General features: G+C 38.8%; 2 protein-coding genes across 2 annotated transcripts; both read left to right on the plus strand.

The window, feature by feature from the left end:
- On the plus strand, positions 1-10,719 carry LOC133013935 (meprin A subunit beta-like). Its single transcript, XM_061081018.1, has 14 exons — positions 1-42; positions 1,290-1,317; positions 1,619-1,647; positions 1,732-1,816; positions 2,128-2,245; positions 3,519-3,694; positions 3,952-4,170; positions 5,639-5,806; positions 5,966-6,196; positions 6,279-6,722; positions 6,849-7,022; positions 7,148-7,253; positions 7,353-7,463; positions 10,641-10,719. Exons 1-14 carry the CDS (start codon positions 1-3, stop codon positions 10,717-10,719), a joined length of 2,010 nt encoding a protein of 669 aa, XP_060937001.1.
- A 372-nt stretch (positions 10,720-11,091) lies between these two features.
- Positions 11,092-20,955, plus strand: LOC133013936 (meprin A subunit beta-like). Its single transcript, XM_061081019.1, has 13 exons — positions 11,092-11,166; positions 11,911-11,967; positions 13,748-13,832; positions 14,144-14,261; positions 15,122-15,297; positions 15,550-15,768; positions 17,453-17,620; positions 17,793-18,020; positions 18,103-18,546; positions 18,673-18,846; positions 18,974-19,079; positions 19,189-19,254; positions 20,790-20,955. The coding sequence occupies exons 1-13, from the start codon at positions 11,092-11,094 to the stop codon at positions 20,953-20,955; spliced, it is 2,082 nt and encodes a 693-aa protein (XP_060937002.1).
- The last annotated feature ends 557 nt before the right edge of the window (positions 20,956-21,512 follow it).

Raw genomic sequence — 21,512 nt, forward strand, 5'->3', positions numbered from 1 at the left:
ATGGCCAAGTTGTCTCCATCGATGAGCAATGTGGTCATCTTGGTACCGTGGAGCATGAGTTGCTCCACGTGTTGGGCTTCTATCATGAACAATCAAGATATGACAGAGATGACCACATAACCATTATCTGGAACAATATCATGGATGGTAGAGTGACATTGCCATCTTGTAAATTGTTTCTATGGTATTGTTTGCATCCCAATATTCAAAAGCCAATTGGACCAAAGACTGTAATTTTGCTCTAATATTGCTTTCAAACATTGTGATTTTTATGCATGAAAGTCTTTAAGTCCATCCATTTGTAAGTCCATCCGTCCCATGGAGCGACATACATCATCTGAGAGAAATTTTCGATCATCCCCTTTGCTCGCACTGCTGCTGCAGTATTGCGACCAGTTGCTTCAGCCCCTCCACTGCCCCAGCATCCACCTGTAGGCTCCAATGGGGGTTTACAAGTATTTACTCATCACTCCCATTATTACTGTGTGTAATCATGTGGAGTGATTAAGTTGGAGCCTAATCCTGTTCTACTGCTGCAATAAATGTTTGATGTTAGTTGTCTGACTGAAATGTAATCACGCAGCAAGTTTCAACAATTAAGAGGGAGCTAATGTCGTGCTGCAATGGAAATTATTAAAAAGAGACGAGAGAGCAAACCAAAATATCAAAAACTAAGATAGTCAGAAATGGATTCAGTGTAATTTGGAAAAATTGAAACAAGATTTCAACCTGACCTGCCTGCAAGTTGCATGACCACATTTTTTGTCTTCATAGCCTTTACACCCAATCAGCAACTAGTCCACAGACAATGCGTGCATGAAATTCTCTGAAAACCTGTTTTGTTTGCAAGAGGGTCGGCTGCGCTTAAAAGCCGGTTGTTGCAGCCCAGAGCTTCTTTACAGCTGAGGGCAGAGTGGCAGAAGGTAAACATCAGTGGCCTTTTCTATCCTATTTCAATGCAAAATTAAACTAACAATTCACTTACACATATTGTAGCTATATTGCATATATATATTTTGAAGTTCTTTTCATGGTTCACCATCTTCTCTGTTGTTTGACTTAGGTGTGGTCCAAGAAACACTGCAAGGATGAAAGTCTTCATTTTCCTCGTGATGGGCTTGGCCGTTTCTTCTGCAGACACAGTAAGACTTTACTCATTGTTCAACTGCTTTACTCTAGAATTGACTTGAAATGCATCTGAAACTTTTCATGTTGACCAGATGCCTGATGTTGTATTTACAAGCAAACTGTTGATGTGTTTAAACTTTCTTTTTTTCTTTTTATTTCAGGACGAACTAGAAATAATAGACGTTGAGGGTCAGTTGCAATATTTCTACTTAATCTTTTCATTTTTTTAAGTATTAATTGAAATTTAATAAGTAACAATTTCCACTTTACAAAGCAGCATCTCACAATTCTCTCTCCCTCTCTCTTTGTAGAAGTTGGTCAACCAAAGGACATTACGGAAATAAACAGGGGTAAATTTAAACATCTTCTCGTCATTTAATGAACACTGTTGGGAGATTTGTCGACCTGACTTCATGGGGGACAGTGTCAGTAGCTTCTAGTAGTGATTTTTCTAATGAAATATACATTTTTGTCTCCTGTTTCATCTTAGCACTCAATTTACATGATGATATTGTGGAGGTGAGTTGAGCATTTTTAACAAAATTATTCTAAGAGTGATGAATGTGTATGTATTAATCTTGTGCGACACCCACAATATTTCAGGCACCAAACGTCCAAAGGAGCTCACTTAGTAATGACGACTGGCTTTGGAAATCCCCAGTCCCATATGTTTTGGGAAATGACCTTGGTAAATATAAAATGTATCTTGCATGATAACCCTGAATTTTATGTGACATAGGACTTTACCTATGACATGTGTTCTCTAGATTGATGTTATGAAGTATAAAACGTGTTTGTACACCAGGTGGTAGCCAGCAGTTTAGTAAGCATCATTAGACGGAGGCTGATGCCATATCGTAACCACATTTCACTTGAAAGAAAACCAGAAAGAGACTGAGTCTTTCAGAGTAATGCACTTCAGCAAGTGTACCTCAATCTGAATTTATTTCATCATCTCTTGGATTTGGCCTGTGACGCGATTCCCTTGAACAATGGAAGAGATTAATGCTAAAGGAGTGATCCTGAGGGCCCTCGACGAGTACAGGCTCAAGTCATGCATTGACTTCAGACCATGGAACGACGAATACTATTACATCAACGTCAGAAAGCTGGACGGGTATGTGTTGTGTTTTTTTCCTGACACTTTTGATAGTCAATAACATAATTCATCATACAGAAATGTTCTATAACATAAGAATAGAATTCTCTGCTTTCATTTCTCTTATATCTACACTGGAGTCTTTTGAGCGTTAACCAAAACAACAGATATGAAAAGCCACGTGGAGTTTTCTTGTAACCAAAGTTTGTGTTCACTGTTATTTGCTAGGGGCCCTATCTTATACCTGGTGCAAATTAAAGGGAAACCCCTGATAAGTGTCTTTGCTAATTTCGGAGTGATGCAGTTTTCATTTTCAGATTCAGCACCTACATTGCTTAAATGGCAAATGCACTGGTGTCAAAGCACCCAACGCCGTATTGGTCTTAAAATGAGGTGTGGTCACGGACATTGCTGGCGCATTGCTATCTTGAAAACAATATCGCCGTTGACTAACAAAAAACCTGATCTGAAGTTAATGACATGGAGTTTTTGAATCAAGGTGGATAGCCATTGTAATGGCTATCCACCTTGACCTTTAAAACCATGCACCTGTGGCATCAGCCTACTTACATGCACCGTGGCTATGTCGGCACATTTTGGTGATGTGTTCTTGAAATATAAGTGAAATACAGGTGCATCTCAATAAATTAGAATATCATGGAAAAGTTAATTTATTTCGATAATTCAATTCAGAAATTGAAACTCATATATTATATAGATTGATTACATACAGAGTGAAATATTTCATGTGTTTATTTCTTTTAATTTTGATGATTATGGCTTACAGCTAATGAAAACCCAAAATTCTCTATCTCAGAAAATTAGAATATTACAAAAGACCAATAAAAAAAAAGATTTTTAATACTGAAATGTCAGCCTACTGAAAAGTATGTTCATATATATGCACTCAGTACTTGGTCGGGGCTCCTTTTGCATGAATTACTGTATATTATAGTATACTATAACTTCTGTGACTTTGTGACTGTGAAATTGTTATTTGCTCATTTATCTAATGCTCTCATTCAAAAGGACAATTAATTATCTAAGATTAATTATATTTGAATATATAAACACTTTGTACACAGATATCAATCATTGTATCATATTGTATACAATATGATACTATATATATATATATATATATACAATATATATATATATATATATATATATAATATTGTATTAATCATCTTAAAGGCACTTCATTGATTAAATTTAAAAACATGGTGGTATTTTATTAGTCAATGTATTTGTTTAATCATACAAACTGATAAGTCTTTGTCTCTTTTAGATGCTGGTCATATGTTGGAAGGACATTTAGTGGACAGGAGATCTCCATTGGCAGAAATTGTGATTCAACCAGCATTGTTCAACATGAGTTTCTCCACGCTCTAAGCTTCTTCCACGAACAAAGCCGCTATGACAGAGATGATCATGTAAAGATTCAGTTTGAGAACGTCATAGAAGGTTCGATTTCTTGCATTCCTGCTCATTATATTCAGTGATTTATCCTAAATATATTACAGGTGTTAAGGTGCATAAGGGTCCTGGAGTATTACAAATGTACTAATGAATGAATGAACTAATCCATGGATCAAATTGTTTTCTCAAATAATGAATTAGAGAGTTCATTTAAACCATCTATGCTGCTCTTTAGGTTGTCAACATGGTGTATTGTAATTAATGAGTTTGAACATTCATTTTGCTTTATGTATGTTATCTAGGTTTTGAGTCCAACTTTGAGAAAGTTAGTAAGACAGAGAGCACGGTTTCGGGAGTCCCATATGACTACAACTCAGTGATGCACTATGGCTCTGGAGCATTCTCCAATGGAAACGGGTCTACAATTGTCACCAAAGATCCAAAGTTCCAGAATGTGATTGGTCAAAGACTGCAAATGAGTCCAATGGATGTTAAGGAGTTGAACCGCCGCTACAAATGCAGTAAGAGCTTGGTGTTAGATGTTTTGTGAATGTGTGTTTCAATGACTAAAATCTGTGAAATAATACACCTATAATACAAAATCCTCTTTTATCCACAAGAGTACTTGTTGACACTTTTACTTATATCTGAAAATGTAATTATCCTATTTTTTATCCTGCTTATCATTTTTTTTCTTGAAATATGTTGCCAATTTTTTGGGGGATTTGACCATAATCCCTTCCACTAGTTTGAAGCAGGTTTTGGCAACTACAATGAAATAAAATGTACTTTTTCACTTTATGGTGGTTGCTACCTGCCCCACCACAAGCAATCGTTATTCAATTGTATATTAACTATTTCTTGGCTGGACTAGTAATTCTCTTGGTACTCCACTGGATCAACTGTTTGGACCCAAGATGAGACATTTCTGACAATATGTATGATAGGATTACGATGCCGATGGAGTGGTGGGTAAAGTGTTTGAGGCGGAGTTTCAGTGTTGCAGCCAAATCCAATACAATTGAGGTACCTGGTGACCACTTCTTCCGACGTAATAAAACAGAAAAACTTAACATGCCTCCATACTACTCGTGTGGTGTCATCACAGTGTTCACATGCCCCGACATTCATATTCGACTCGAACTGGTGTCATTTACACCGTGTTTTTAGCCCAAATGTCCTCTGATAGTCTCCTCGGAGCCAGGTACATGTACGCACGGGTACCTTGGAACACTGCACACTTGGATGACACCACACCAGCAGTGTTTTTATCTGTTGTTTTATTAGGTCTGAAGAGGCGTCACAATATACTTCAGTTGTATTGGATTCGGCTTCAACACTGGACTCAAACCCTTCTCTCACCCCTTCATCGGCATAAAAGTGAATGGAAAAAGAGTGAATTTAAATTTTTTAGTGAACTATCCTTGGGGGTCTGACGTTAGTGTCATGCTGCACGAATATGAAGTTACTTGTCAGCTTATAGCCACAGAACACAGTACAGTACATAGCTGTGAATAAGGCAGAGATTGTGAGGCCACTGTTCACTTTTGATCTCATTACTTATCTTCCATTAAATGTTGTTTGTATAGCAACAAGTAACAATGTACATTATTTCAAGGCACTTTACAAAGTGAGGTTGAGAACTTAAAACTTACAGAGAAACCCAACAGTTCCCACAATGAGCCTTTCAATTAACACTTTGGAGACTGAAAAAACTCCCCTTTAACAGGAAGTAACCTCTAACAGAACCAGAGTCAGTGTTTGGGATGAGTGGAGAAAAATGGAGAAAAGAGGAGAGTTGGGTGGAAAGGAGGGGAAACACAAGGATTTGTTGTGTAACCATATTTAAGCTCTGCATGTCAGACTGGTTGTAATGATGAGGATGGAGTCAAACCTGAAGGATGAAAGGGAGAGAAGACTTGAATACACTTATTCCCCCCCAGGTCCGTATATCGTCTTAAATGTTTTGTTCTTCGTTCACCTCAACAGAGTCAACCACTGCATTTCACATGTTCTGCAGCTTCTCTAATGAGAGCATGTGTGGAATGAACAGCTGCTCAAACAGTGGCAATGACAGTGGCTGGGAAATGGTAAAACAAGCACAGGGTGGACCTGAAACTGACCACACCACTCTACCCACTGCCAGCAGTATGAATGGTAAGAGTTCAACATTTTCTAAATCAACATGTTTTTCTATTCTCTTCTTTCAAGTAGGACATACAGCTTTCAGGAAAGTATTGTAATGTAAACGTCACATATATGATTAACTTAAATTACACATCATATTTTAATTAAGTTTGTACAACAACATTCTAGGTACAGAAGAAGGTTATTTCATGCATGCTAGTACAGCAAGCGGTGAGGAAGGTAAAACCTCACGGCTGGAGACCAAGATGATGGAGCCAACCCGGGAGTGTCATGTCCAGTGTCTTCAGTTCTATTATTACCACAGTGGGAGCGAGTCAGACATACTGAACATCTGGATCAGAGAGTTTGACGATCAATACGACCTTGAGGGAACCCGCCGCCTCATGGGACAGATCACTGGTAATGTCAGACTGTGTTATTATCAGTCTCATCTAAATGGTATGCAAGATTCTGATGGACTGTGACATTTCCTTCCCTCCAGGTCCTCAAACATCTCACTGGCGCATCCATCATGTTTCCCTGAATGCCACCAAGCACTTCCAGGTGGAGTTTGAGGCTCGTACAGGAGCAGGGAACTCTTCAGGCGGTTTCTCAATTGATGACATCAATTTGTCCGAGATCGAGTGTCCACATGGGTCCTTGCAGATAGATAATTATATGGAGAGAAGCAACAATAAAGCTACAATCTACAGCCCACGGCAGTACACCATAGACGGCTATGCCTACCGTATAGCAGTACAGTTTAGGGGATCCTACTTTTCACTGAGTGTGCAAATGTTGTCAGGCGAAAATGATGAGAAGCTGCAGTGGCCTTGCTTACAAAGGCAAATGACTCTACGAATGCTGGATCAGACAACAAACTTACAGCTGCACATGTCAGCTGAAAGAAGTTTCACCACGAGCCCAAATGATGTCAACAACTTAGGTAAACTGAAGAAAACATGAAAAATTCCTGCTAAAAAAAACTATTCAGTCACCACCTTAGCACGTGATATGCCAGTGTTTCCTCCCTTGCCATGTATATTTATTGTTCTATCCTTTTTGGAAACAGGTTTAAGTCCATGGGACAATCCTCGTAAGAATGGAACTGAAGTCGTTGATGAGAATAATCAGACCGCCTTTGCCGGACAATTAGAAGGCTTCAGATATTTTGCAAATATTGATCTAATTCAATCCAGAAACTACGTCAAGGGAGACAGTTTGATTATAACCTTCAGCTTCCAAGGCAAGTTGATTTAAATATTTTTCTCTGCTTGGAATTTTACACCAAACATTTTTCAACTATTTAAATCAATTTAACAGAGTGGAAGTTTTGTTGCATGCTGTTACTAAAATATAAATGTTTTCTAGATCTCAACCCCTTGATAAATGAAAGTGCTTTACCATGTCCTGAGCTGGCACCAGGGAAGATTGCACATCCTCCCATGGATCTGGATAGTGGCCCATGTGTACCACGGTAGGACATTTTCAGCACTGAATTATCTCCTCATTTAAACGTTTTAAAGTTTTGTGAAATTTGTAAGACGCCTTTAAAATCATGCAACGTCTTTTACAGGATCGCCCCCGTCACCCGACCACCTCCTCCTACAACAATGCCTCCTAAAACAACGCATCCGACACCAACGCATTCTACAACAATGCCTCCTAAAACAACTGATGACAAAAGGTATTCAGATATACTCACAAATGTTAAACTTGTTGAACAGTGAACTTGTAAAAGCGTCATTTGATGCTGCTTAGCAACTTACATAAACAGGTCTGTCTGGGTCTGTTAAAGGTTCAGTGAGTAGAATTAGTGACATCTAGTGGTGACAGTTCACGATGCAGCGGAACACCCCTCACTTCAGCCTCCCCTTCCAAACATGAGAGAACCTGTGGTAGCCTTCAGTTGTCATTAAAACTCAAACAGTGTTTAGTTTGTCCAATCTGGGCAACTGTACAAAAACTTTGCGGCCTCCGTAGAGAGGCACCTGCTCCCAATGTAAATATAAAGTGTTTAAAGATAAAGGACCCATTCTAGGGTCAATTAGGGAATCTAGGGAATTTATTCAATTTAGATGAAACACACCAGTGAAAACATCACCAGGATTATTTTATATTCAATTACTGTCAATAGATCCCTTTTACCTCAATCGCACAGTGAACTGTTAAGCAAGAAAATTAAATAAACTGCAAAAATATGAATAAGGATGTAAGGGAAGACCCAGAATAAGAGTATAGTTGGAATTTTTCATATGCTAGCTTCAGCAGGGAATCAATTGTCACTGTTAAATCCAGCACATATTATTTTAATTAATGAATTATTTTCTCTCTGTTAAAGCATCTTTGGCTTCTCTCCTGCAATGGTGGCTTCTCCTGTCCTCACCCTGCTGCTCGCACTGATGCTTTCAATGCCATGATGGACAGGACCAGCAATTGGCCTTGATTGCTTATTCAAACAAAGGCTGTACTGGGAGACACTGGTCAGGGATACATGTTTCATTCAGACCAGTCCCTTGCTCTTGTGTCATCAACAAGAGAGAATTGCAGAAATGCCTACAATAAAAAAAAAATTGCATTGTGTGATGGGATCGTATACTTTTGTTAGTTTTGCATGCTGATGATCATTTATGGATTATTCTTGAAAATATGTTTAGTTGTTTGTGGGATATCATGTAAAACTATATTTCTTTAAGGATAAAAATTAGAACATATACAAACATACTATAAGCTTACTATTGAAATACTGATGTATACATGTTATTGATTAAAGATACTAATTGTGTAAGAATTTCTTTACTTAATAAAGATGTGGTGGTTATGGAGACTTAGTCCTGGCTCTCGATTCTTTGGAGGAATCCACCTCTATTTCTGAGTTGGATGTTATGATAATTAAGAATGAATAAAATACGCATAAGAAATGTCATCTGCTGTGCACATGGGTCATGTAAACAAATAGAATCTATGACAATAATGACACTCGTGGAAACGCATACCACCGCTAATCAACCGGAGTAACAAGACGTGATTGGTCAGCGTCTAGAAATGAGCTCCAATGCTGTACGGAATCTCACACAGCTTTACAACTGCAGTAAGTATTTTACCACACAATTTTATCTAATTGTGGTATTTTTGTGCAGAAGATGACATACTTGTGCTATTTAATGGGACAGATCACAGGTCAAATGACATGGCATGCACTGCTGTGTCCACAAAACATGGTCATTTGAAAGGGGGGGTTTTTGGTCGATGACGTCAGCCTGTTTGAAGCCGAGGGTCCACATCATGTCTGGCACATTCCCAACTTTGACCACTTTCTGATAGACAGCAGCATCGGCACAAGCTTACTGAGCCCACGCTTCTTAACCAGACAGGGCTACGGCCTCCAGCTCCTGCTGTATCGCTACCCCGACCATTTAATTTGATGGTACGTGGTTTATGCATCTGCATGTTCACTAAACCTTAAGTTCATGGTGCTGATGTTTTGAAGACTGCTCCATTACATTTGATAGATGCATAACTAGGAACGATTTAACTCCAGCAGGGTTAATGTTCAATCCTGCTGTGTCATGGTGCCTGGATGAGTTACAGGGAAGTTAAACCACAACCAGTTTATGTAAATTAATACATATTCAGTCTATCAGCAACAGACTGTACGCGAAAACCTTTCTTATTATGACTTTATATATTAAACACTTTTATTTACAGATCTATCAAAACTGTGACTGAATGGCTGGGACCTCCCTGAGCCTCAGAGCTGGTCGAACTTGAGCCTTGTGACTCTGTTGCAGACAGACGATAAGGGAGACTGCTTAAACCAACAGTAAGAGATGCAGCTAACAAGGAAAAGAACAAATACAGTTTGTTTAAAGATATGTACACATGTACTGAGTCACTGGAGATGGAATGCCAAAGGATGTGAAAATGCTTGTTAAACCAAACCAGTAATAACCCCCTACGTCTTTTGACAGGATGGGAAACAGTAGAACAACTCTCATTCCTTCTTATGCATCATCATCATCTGCAGTCAGGTACAATGATCTTTGTGTCAGTCAATGGCAGCTTCTTTACAGTCTTTACTTAAGGCTCTTATATACTACTACGTGTCCGTTTCTCGGAGAGGTCTCAGCGAGGGGGCAAAGAGTCTTTTTGATTTTTACTTGCCTAGCCCGCTAGCCTAGCCTGCTAGCGCCGTTTTGAAAGCTCGTTATAACCGTATGTGACCGTGCACACATGCCCTCAGTGCTCTAACGAGCCACCGTCAGCCGGACAACTCCGCTGGCTTAACACACACGTCACATTAATCGTAGAATCATAGTTGTGTTCGTGTTTGTTGCTACAAGTAACCAGGAAGTTTGAGGTCCGGAAATACGGAAATGACGTCATACGGAAATCATGTCGTTCGCGGACCAATCACAGCCAAGAGCGGTCCGTCGGGTCTCCAACATGAAGACGGATAGTTCGAAAAATCAGACGTGTACGAAAAGCTGTCCGAAGCCCTCGGAGAGGGCGTTTCACGATGGATAGGGCGGTCTTATCTGTCCGTAATAGAAACAACGGAGAGGCATAAATTGGCCTTTAGATCCTTTAATAATAAAATGTTATTTAAATATTATGGAAAACAACGTATCACTGGCAAAATCACAAATATATAAAATTTGAAATAATAACTTCATGATATTGGTCAGTCTGTCAACAGACTACTCAATTTTATTGATTTAGCCAATTCATATTACAATTTAACAATGTTCTAAAATGCATTCTACACATTGATAGCAATGCACTTCAGATTTGCCCTTAAATCAATGAAACTATAGTTTTACTCAAACAATTCTTTATTGTAACCACCGTGTTGTCTCCCCAGTCTTCCAACAGGAACCATGATTCCCATGGTGACAGCCTCACTGGCCCTGATGGCAGGAACCCTCCGCTTGACACCCTGAAAATGTCAGCTTTCTACTTTAATATGAAATTAGTACATAATTGGTATATAACAAGATTTTACTCCAAAGTACAGGAAGGTGTGTGTGAATTTTTAATTTCATACCATAAATTTGCCAATAAACTGATTTTACAGACAACAGGGAAATGACCACCAGCTTGGGGTATACATATAATGCTAATAACTAATACCTACTTTAAGTTTTAAAAAAGTAATATATGTCTTACAGTTTGACTTACTGTGTGTGTGTGTGTGTGTGTGTGTGTGTGTGTGTGTGTGTGTGTGTGTGTGTGTGTGTGTGTGTGTGTGTGTGTGTGTGTATTTGTGTGTGTGTGCAGGAGAGGAGGCTCTGCGGCTGATCTTTAAGGACTAGATGTTGGACAGAGACTTCATGCTGCTCTATGAATATGGAATCCAGCATCTGTCTGTGATCCAGATGGTGTTGAAGGTTCCTGGAGGACTGATGGCCTGACAGAGACGACGTCCTCCCGTACCACCACTGTGCTGCCTCACGAAGCTACTTCCTGTTTACAAATGTCAAACCTTTATTCCAATAAACCTTTTAGCCATGTTCCCAAGTTGCCTTGAAATATGTTTGAAAAGTTGCTGTTGCACAGAATAAAACCTGGTGCTCTGTAATGTCTCATCTTTGATCAGTGTGTGGGTATTAGGAGGTTAAAGTGAAGCCTCAAGACTCTTTAACTTTAATACATCTAAAAGGAACAAATAGTTTGACTGAAGGCTCTAACATGGATCCCTGCAAAGCCTCTATCGACCTCCATCAACAAAACAGGGAATAATAGTTATTCCATTGCACCAAATCAGGTCCTATGGGATTTTATACCTTTTTAGATGAATAACGTAACAATAAAAAATTGTCTACACATGAGAGAAAACAAACAAATGTATGGGTTAACTATATGTGTACAAGTATGATCCACATATGAGACTTCAATGTGAAGAAGTGTCACGGTTATTTTTATAAATCTTGAGCCTCGTGACTCTGATGCAAACAGACGATAAGGGAGGCTGCTTAAACCAAAAGTAAGAGATGCAGCCGGCCATGAAAAGAACAAATACAGTTTGGTTAAAGATATGCACACATGTACTGAGTCACTGGAGATGGATTGCCAAAGAATGTGAAAATGCCTGATAAACCAAACCAGTAATAACCCCCTACGTCTTCTGACAGGATGGGAAACAGTACAACAACTCTCATTCCTTCTTATGCATCATCATCTGCAGTCAGGTACAATGGTCTTTGCATCACTGGCAGCCTCTTCACAGTCTTTACTTAGATCCTTTAAAATGTAATTAAGATATTATTGAAAACAACGTATCACTGGCAAAATCACAAATATATAAAATTTGAAATAATAACTTCATGATGTTGGTCAGTCTGTCAACAGTCAATTCAATCTTATTGTTTCAGCCATGTTCATATGACAATTTAACAATGTTCTTAAATGCTTTCTAAACATTAATAGCAATTCATTTAAGATTTGAACTTAAATCAATGAAACTAGTTTTACATGTATGATCCACAGATGAGAAATCAATGTGAAGAAGTGTCACGGTTATTTTTATAATTCTTTCTCATCGCCCATCAAAATATCGAATCTAAAAATGAACAACTTTGTAACAAAGTCTTTTCATTTATTGATTCTTGAATTAATTTGTAAATAAATGCATTAATGCATGTGTTTTTTATCACTTTTGTATTAATTCCTAAAATTATTTATTACCATTTCCTTGTCACTTGTGCTCTTCCATGGAACTCAGTGTGTCACTTAACAGGATTTACTTCATTCTCCCATGCTTAGCTGCGTCCAGGTTCTGCATGGAACGAATCAAAGGTGTGTCTCAGACAAAATAGCTTCCAGTTCCTGGACTATTTTTAGAGCTGTTTTTATTGAAAACTCATATTAAGTTTCCTTGTAAGAAACTTGTGGGACCAAATATCAAAAACTAAGATAGTCAGAAGTGGATTTGTGTTTAGTATTACTTTCAGTCTAATTTGGAAAAACTGAAACAAGATAACAACCTGACCTGCCTGCAAGTTGCATGACCACAATTTTTGTCTTCATAACCTTGACACCCAAACAGAAACCAGTCAACAAACAATGCGTGCATTCAATTCTCTGAAAACCTGTTTTGCCCGTGGGCCGTCGTCTGCGCTTAAAAGCCGGTTGTTGCAGCCCAGAGCTTCTTTACAGCTGAGGGCAGGGTGGCAGAAGGTAAACATCAGTGGCCTTTTCTATCCTATTTCAATGCAAATAAAACTAACAATTCACTTACACATATTGTAGCTATATTGCATATGTATATTTTGAAGTTCTTTTCATGGCTCACCATCTTCTCTGTTGTTTGACTTAAGTGTGGTCCAAGAAACACTGCAAGGATGAAAGTCTTCATTTTCCTTTTGCTGGGCTTGGCCGTTTCTTCTGCAGACACAGTAAGACTTTACTCATTGTTCAACTGCTTTACTCTAGAATTGACTTGAAATGCAACTGAAACTTTTCATGTTGTCAAGATGACTGATGTTGTATTAACAAGCAAACTGTTGATGTGTTTAAACTTTCTTTTTTTTTTTTTTATTTCAGGACGAACTAGAAATAATAGACGTTGAGGGTCAGTTGCATTATTTTTACTTAATCTAATTGAAATTGAAATTTAATAAGTAACAATTTTCACTTTACAAAGCAGCATCTCCCATTTCTCTCTCCCTCTCTCTCTTTGTAGAAGTTGGTCAACCAAAGGACATTACGGAAATAAACAGGGGTAAATTTAAACATCTTCTGTTTATATATATGTTGGGATATTTGTCGACTTGTTTTCATGGGGAACAGTGTCAGTAGCTACTAGTAGTGATTTTTCTATTGAAATATCATTTTTTTGTCTACTGTTTCATCTTAGCATTCAATTTACGTGATGATATTGTGGAGGTGAGTTGAGCATTTTTTAACAAATTATTCTAAGAGTGATAAATGTGTATGTATTCATCTTGTGTGACACCCAAAATATTTCAGGCACCAAACATTCAAAGGAGCTCCACTAATGATGATGATTATCTATGGAAATCCCCAGTCCCATATATTTTGGGAAATGACCTTGGTAAATATAAAATTTATCTTGCGTGATAACCCTGAATTTTATGTGACATAGGACTTCACCTACGACATGTGTTCTTTAGATTGATGTTATGAAGTATATAACGTGTTTGTACACCAGGTGGTAGCCAGCAGTTTAGTAAGCATCATTAGTCGGAGGCTGTTGCCACATTGTAACCACATTTCACTTGAAAGAAAACCAGTAAGAGACTGAGTGTTTCCGAGTAATGCACTTCAGCAAGTGTACCTCAATCTGAATTTATTTCATCATCTCTTGGATTTGACCTGTGACGCGATTCCCTTGAACAATGGAAGAGATCAATGCTAAAGGAGTGACCCTGAGGGCCCTCGACGAGTACAGGCTCAAGTCATGCATTGACTTCAGACCAAGGAACGAAGAATACTATTACATCTCCGTCAGAAAGTTAAACGGGTATGTGTTGTGATTTTTTCCTGACACTTTTGATAGTCATTAACATAATGTATCATACAGAAATGTTATATAACATAAGAATATAATTCTCTGCTTTCCTCTGTCTTATATCTACACTGGAGTCTTTTGAGCGTTAACCAAAACAACAGATATGAAAAGCCACGTGGAGTTTTATTGTAACCAAAGTTTGTGTTCATTGTTATTTGCTGGGGGCCCTATCTTATACCTGGTGCAAATTAAAGGGAAACCCCTCATAAGTGTCTCAGCTAGTTTCGGAGTGATGCAGTTGTCATTTTCGAATTCAGCACCTGCATTGCTTAAATGGCAAATGCACTGGTGTCTAAGCACCCATCGCCGTATTGGTCTTAAAATGAGGTGTGGTCACAGACATTGCTGGTGCATTGCTATCTTGAAAACAAAATTGCTGTTGACCTGACAAAAACCCGATCTGAAGTAAATTACATGGAATTTCACAGTTTTTGTAAAGGATTCAGAAAAAGGGTTCAGGGAAGCGTTGTCTCTACCTACCTGGTAGATTTGCCACTGTATGGCTATCCACCTTGGCCTTTAAAACCATGCACCTGTGGATTCAGCCTATTTACATGCACGTGGCTTTGTCGGCACAAATTTGTATTTGCTCAGTTATCTAATGCTCTCATCCAAAAGGACAATTCATTAACTAAGATAAATCATATTTGAATATATTATGACTCTGTACTCAGATCTAGATCATTCTATGTCCCATTAAATCAATTTAGTGTTTAAGGCACTACATTGATTGAATTTAAAAACATGACGGTATTGTATTAGTCAATGTATTTGTTTAATTATACAAACTGTTAAGTCTTTCTCTCTTTTAGATGCTATTCATATATTGGAAAGAGATTTAGTGGACAGAATATCTCCATCGGCAGTTATTGTGATTCAACCAGCATTGTTCAACATGAGTTTTTCCACGCTCTTGGCTTCTACCACGAACAAAGCCGCTATGACAGAGATGATCATGTAAAGATTCTATTTAAGAACATCCGAAAAGGTTATATTTCTTACATTCCTGCTCATTATATTCAGTGTTTTATCTTATATATATTACAGGTGTTAAGGTGCATAAGGGTCCTAAAGTATTACAAATGTACTAATGAATGAATTATCTAATCCATGAATAGTTTTCTCTAAAAATGAATTAGTGAGTTCATCTCAACCATCTATGCTGCTCTTTAGGTTTTCAATATGGTATATTATTATTAATGAATTTGAACATTCAATTTTCTTTTTATACATTATCTAGGTTATGAGCACAACTTTAGGAAAGTTAATAAGACAGACAGCACGGTTTCGGGACTCCCATATGACTACAACTCAGTGATGCACTATGGCTCTGGAGCATTCTCCAATGGAGGCGGGTCTACAATTGTCACCGAAGATCCAAAGTTCCAGAATGTGATTGGTCAAAGACTGCAAATGAGTCCAATCGATGTTAAGGAGTTGAACCGCCGCTACAAATGCAGTAAGAGCTTGGTGTTAGATGTTTTGGGAATGTGTGTTTCAATGACTAAAATCTGTGAAATAATACGCTTATAATACAAAATCCTCTTTTATCCACAAGAGTACTTGTTGACACTTTTACTTATATCTGAAAATGTAATAATCCTATTTGTTATCCGGCTTTATCCCTATTTCTTGAAATATGTTGCCAAACTAAGTTATTAATATGATCATTATCAGTTCCCTGGTTGAAGTTTGAAGCAGGCTTTGGCAACTACAATGAAATAAAATGCACTTTTTTCAGTTTATGGTGGTTGCTACCTGCCCCACCACAAGCAATTGTTATTCATTTGTATATTGACTATTTCTTGGCTGGACTAGTAATTCTCTTGGTGCTCCCCTGGATCAACTGTTTGGACCCAAGATGAGACATTTCTGCCAATATGTATAACAGGATTACGATGCTGATAGAGTGGTGGGTAAAGTGTTTCAGGCCACAACACACTCCTGGAGTTTCAGGGGTAAACAGTGTTGGAGCCAAATCCAATACAATTGAGGTAACTGGTGACCACTTCTTCCAACGTAATAAAACAGAAAAACTTAACATGCCTCCATACTACTTGTGTGGTGTCATCACATTGATCACATGCCCCGACATTCATATTCGACTCGAACCGGTGTCATTTACACTGTGTTTTTAGCCCAAATGTCCTCTGATAGTCTCTTGGGAGCCAGGTTAGTGTATGCACGGGTATGCACCTCGGAACACCGCACACGAGAACCCAAGGGAACGCATGGGGTGAACATTCATGTGGCTACGTCCACAAGCTTAGCCACTTCCAGTGGACTTTTAGGCTTAAAACTTGCGGACACTTGTATGACTCCACACCAGCAGTGTTTTTATCTGTTGTTTTATTAGGTCTGAAGAAGCGGTCACAAAGTACTTCAGTTGTATTGGATTCGGCTGCAACACTGGACTCAAACCCTTCTCTCACCCCTCCATTGGCATTATAGTGAATGGAAAAAGAGTGAATTTTCATTTTTCAGTGAACTGTCCTTTGGGGTCTGACGTTAGTGTCATGCTGCACAAATATGAAGTTACTTGTCAGTTTATAGCCACAGAACACAGTACAGTACATAGCTGTAAATAAGGCAGAGATTGTGAGGCCGAGCAAGTTCCAGGTTCCTAAAGGGGAGCTGTATAATCTAATGCAGTTGTTGTTCATGCAACAGAAAAGGTGTTTTGAGAAAATCGAACAATGAAAATGAGATACATTTTGATCTCATTACTCCCATTCAATTTTGTTTGTATTTCAAGGCACTTTACATAGTGAGGTTGAGAACTTAAAACTAACAGAGAAACCCAACAGTTCCCACAATGAGCCTTTCAATCAACACTTTGGAGACTGAAAAAACTCCCCTTTAACAGGAAGTAACCTCTAACAGAACCAGAGTCAGTGTGAACGGCCATGTTTGGGATGAGTGGAGAAAAATGTAGAAGAGAGGAGAGTTGGGTGGAAAGGAGGGGAAACACAAGAATTCATTGTGTAACCATCATATTTAAGCTCTGCATGTCAGACTGGTTGTAATGATGAGGATGGAGTCAAACCTGCAGAATGAGAGGGAGAGAAGACTTGAATACACTTATTCCCCCCCCCATGTCAGTACATCGTATTAAATGCTTTGTTCTTCGTTCACCTCAACAGAGAACACCACTGCATTCCACATGTTCTGCAGCTTCTCTAATGAGAGCATGTGTGGAATGAACAGCTGCTCAAACAGTAGCAATGACACTGGCTGGGAAATGGTAAAACAAGCACAGGGTGGACCTGAAACTGACCACACCACTCTACCCACTGCCAGCAGTAAGAATGGTAAGAGCTCAACATTTTCTAAATCGACATGTTTTTCTATTCTCTTCTTTCTTTCAAGTAGGACATACAGCTTTCAGGAAAATATTGTAATGTAAACGTCACATATATGATTTACTTAAATTATACATCATATAATTAAGATTAAGATAATTAAGATTGTACTACATTCTAGGTACAGAAGGTTATTTCATGCATGCTAGCACAGCAAGCGGTGAGGAAGGTAAAACCTCACAGCTGGAGACCAAGATGATGGAGCCAACCAGGGAGTGTCATGTCCAGTGTCTCCAGTTCTATTATTACCACAGTGGGAGCGAGTCAGACATACTGAACATCTGGATCAGAGAGTTTGACGATCAATACGACCTTGAGGGAACCCGCCGCCTCATGGGACAGATCACTGGTAATGTCAGACTGTGTTATTATCAGTCTCATCTAAATGGTATGCAAGATTCTGATGGACTGTGACATTTCCTTCCCTCCAGGTCCTCAAACATCTCACTGGCGCATCCATCATGTTTCCCTGAATGCCACCAAGCACTTCCAGGTGGAGTTTGAGGCTCGTACAGGAGCAGGGAACTCTTCAGGCGGTTTCTCAATTGATGACATCAATTTGTCCGAGATCGAGTGTCCACATGGGTCCTTGCAGATAGATAATTATATGGAGAGAAGCAACAATACAGCTACAATCTACAGCCCACAGCAGTACACCATAGACGGCTATGCCTACCGTATAGCAGTACAGTTTAAGGGATCCTACTTTTCACTGTTTATGCAAATGTTGTCAGGCGAAAATGATGAGAAGCTGCAGTGGCCTTGCTTACAAAGGCAAATGACTCTACGAATGCTGGATCAGACAACAAACTTACAGCTGCACATGTCACTTGACAGAAGTTTCACCACGAGCCCAAATCATGTCAACAACTTAGGTAAACTGACGAAAACATGAACAATTCCCTCTAAAAAAAACTATGCATTCACCACCTTAGCACGTGATATGCCAGTGTTTCCTCCCTTGCCATGTATATTTATTGTTCTATCCTTTTTGGAAACAGGTTTAAGTCCGTGGGACAATCCTCGTAAGAATGGAACTGAAGTCGTTGATGAGAATAATCAGACTGCCTTGGCCGGAACATTGTATGGCTACAGAACTTTTGCATATATTGATCTAATTCAATCCAGAAACTACGTCAAGGGAGACAGTTTGATTATAACCTTCAGCTTCCAAGGCAAGTGAATTTAAATAGTTGTCTCTGCTTGGAATTTTACACCAAACATATTTTAAGCATTTAAATCAATTTAACATTGAGTGGACGTTTTGTTGCATGCTGTTACTAAAATATTATTTTTTTCTAGATCTCAATGCCTTGATAAATGAAAGTGCTTTACCATGTCCTGAGCTGGCACCAGGGAAGATTGCACATCATCCCATGGATCTAGATAGTGGCCCATGTGTACCACGGTAAGACATTGAGTACATTTTCAGCACTGAGTTATCTCCTCATTATAACGTTTTAAAAAAGCTGTGAAATTTGTGAGACACCTTTAAAGTCATGCAATGTCTTTTACAGGATCGCCCCCGTCACCCGACCACCTCCTCCTCCAACAAAGCCTCCTAAAACAACTGATGACAAAAGGTATTCAGATATACTAACAAATGTTAAACTTGTTGAACACTGAATTTGTAAAAGCTTAATTTGATGCTGTTTAGCAACTTACATAAACAGGTCTGTTGGGGTCTGTTAAAGGTTCAGTGAGTAGAATTAGTGACATCTAGTGGTGACTGTTCACGATGCAGCTGAACACCCCTCACTTCAGCCTCCCCTTCCAAACATGAAAGAGAACCTGTGGTAGCCTTCAGTTTTCATAAAAACTCAAACAGTGTTTAGTTTGTCCAGTCTGGGCAACTGTACAAAAACTTTGCGGCCTCCGTAGAGAGGGACCCGCTCCCAATGTAAATATAAAGTGTTTAAAGATAAATGACCCATTCTAGGGTCAATTAGGGAATCTAGGGAATTTATTCAATTTAGATGAAACACACCAGTGAAAACATCACCAGGATTATGTGATATTCAATTACTGTCAATAGATCCCGTTTACCTAAATGGCACAGTGAACCTTTAAGCAAGAAAATTAAATAAACTGCAAAAATATGAATAAGGATATAAGGGAAGACCCAGAATAAGAGTACAGTTGGAATTTGTTATATGCTAGCTTCAGCAGCGAATCAATTGTCACTGTTAAATCCAACAGATATTATTTCAATTAATTAATTATTTCCTCTCTGTTAAAGCATCTTTGGCTTCTCTCCTGCAATGGTGGCTTCTCCTGTCCTCACCCTGCTGCTCGCACTGATGCTTTCAATGCCATGATGGACAGGACCAGCAATTGGCCTTGATTGCTTATTCAAACCAAGGCTGTACTGGGAGACACTGGTCAGGGATACATGGTTCATTGAGACCAGTCCCTTGCTCTTGTGTCTTCAACAAGAGGGAATTGAAGAAATGCCTACAATAAAAAAAAATTGCAGTGTGTGGTGGGATCGTATACTTTTGTTAGTTGTGCATGCCGATGATCATTTATGGATTATTCTTTAAAATATGTTTGGTTGTTTGTGGGATATCATGTAAAACTATATTTCTTTAAGGATAAAATTAGAACATATACGAAAATACTATAAGCTAACTATTGAAATACTGATATACTGTATACATGTTATTGATTAAAGATACTAATTGTGTTGTTTAAGAATTTCTTTACTTAATAAAGATGTGGTGGTTATGGAGACTTAGTCCTGGCTCTCGATTCTTTGGAGGAATCCACCTCTATTTCTGAGTTGGATGTTATTATAATTAAGAATGAATAAAATACGCATAAGAAATGTCATCTGCTGTGCACATGGGTCATGTAAACAAATAGAATCTATGACAATAATGACACTCGGTGAAATGCATACCACCGCTAATCAACCGGAGTAACAAGACGTGATTGGTCAGCGTCTAGAAATGAGCTCCAATGCTGTACGGAATCTCAAACAGCTTTACAACTGCAGTAAGTATTTTACCACACAATTTTATCTAATTGTGGTATTTTTGCGCAGAAGATGACAAACTTGTGCTATTTAATGGGACAGATCACAGGTCAAATGACATGGCATGGTTGATGACCTCAGCCTGTTTGAAGCCGAGGGTCCACATCATGTCTGGCACATTCCCAACTTTGACCACTTTCTGATAGACAGCAGCATCGGCACAAGCTTACTGAGCCCACGCTTCTTAACCAGACAGGGCTATGGCCTCCAGCTCCTGCTGTATCGCTACCCCGACCACTTCATTTGATGGTACGTGGTTTATGCATCTGCATGTTCACTAAACCTTAAGTTCATGGTGCTGATGTTTTAAAGACTGCTCCATTACATTTGATAGATGCATAACTAGGAACGATTTAACTCCAGCAGTGTTAATGTTCAATCCTGCTGTGTCATTGTGCCTGGATGAGTTACAGGGAAGTTAAACCACAACCAGTTTATGTAAATTAATACATATTCAGTCTATCAGCAACAGACTGTACGCTAAAACCTTTCTTATTATGACTTTATATATTAAACACTTTTATTTACAGATCTATCGAAACTGTGACTGAATGGCTGGGACCTCCCTGAGCCTCAGAGCTGGTCGAACTTGAGCCTTGTGACTCTGATGCAGACAGACCATAAGGGAGACTGCTTAAACCAACAGTAAGAGATGCAGCTAACAAGGAAAAGAACAAATACAGTTTGTTTAAAGATATGTACACATGTACTGAGTCACTGGAGATGGAATGCCAAAGGATGTGAAAATGCCTGTTAAACCAAACCAGTAATAACCCCCTACGTCTTCTGGCAGGATGGGAAACA

Source organism: Limanda limanda, chromosome 11 (genome assembly GCF_963576545.1).
Source record: "Limanda limanda chromosome 11, fLimLim1.1, whole genome shotgun sequence".
Classification (NCBI taxonomy): Eukaryota; Metazoa; Chordata; class Actinopteri; order Pleuronectiformes; family Pleuronectidae; genus Limanda; species Limanda limanda.

Coding starts and splice junctions, on each gene's coding strand:
- LOC133013935 (XM_061081018.1), top strand. CDS start 1: ATGGCCAAGTTGTCTCCATCGATGAGCAATGTGGTCATCTTG. Junction 5,807..5,965: donor CACTGCCAGCAGTATGAATG/GTAAGAGTTCAA, acceptor ACAACATTCTAG/GTACAGAAGAAGGTTATTTC. Junction 6,197..6,278: donor CCTCATGGGACAGATCACTG/GTAATGTCAGAC, acceptor CCTTCCCTCCAG/GTCCTCAAACATCTCACTGG.
- LOC133013936 (XM_061081019.1), top strand. CDS start 11,092: ATGTTGGACAGAGACTTCATGCTGCTCTATGAATATGGAATCCAGCAT. Junction 18,847..18,973: donor TATAACCTTCAGCTTCCAAG/GCAAGTGAATTT, acceptor ATTTTTTTCTAG/ATCTCAATGCCTTGATAAAT. Junction 19,080..19,188: donor AGTGGCCCATGTGTACCACG/GTAAGACATTGA, acceptor TGTCTTTTACAG/GATCGCCCCCGTCACCCGAC.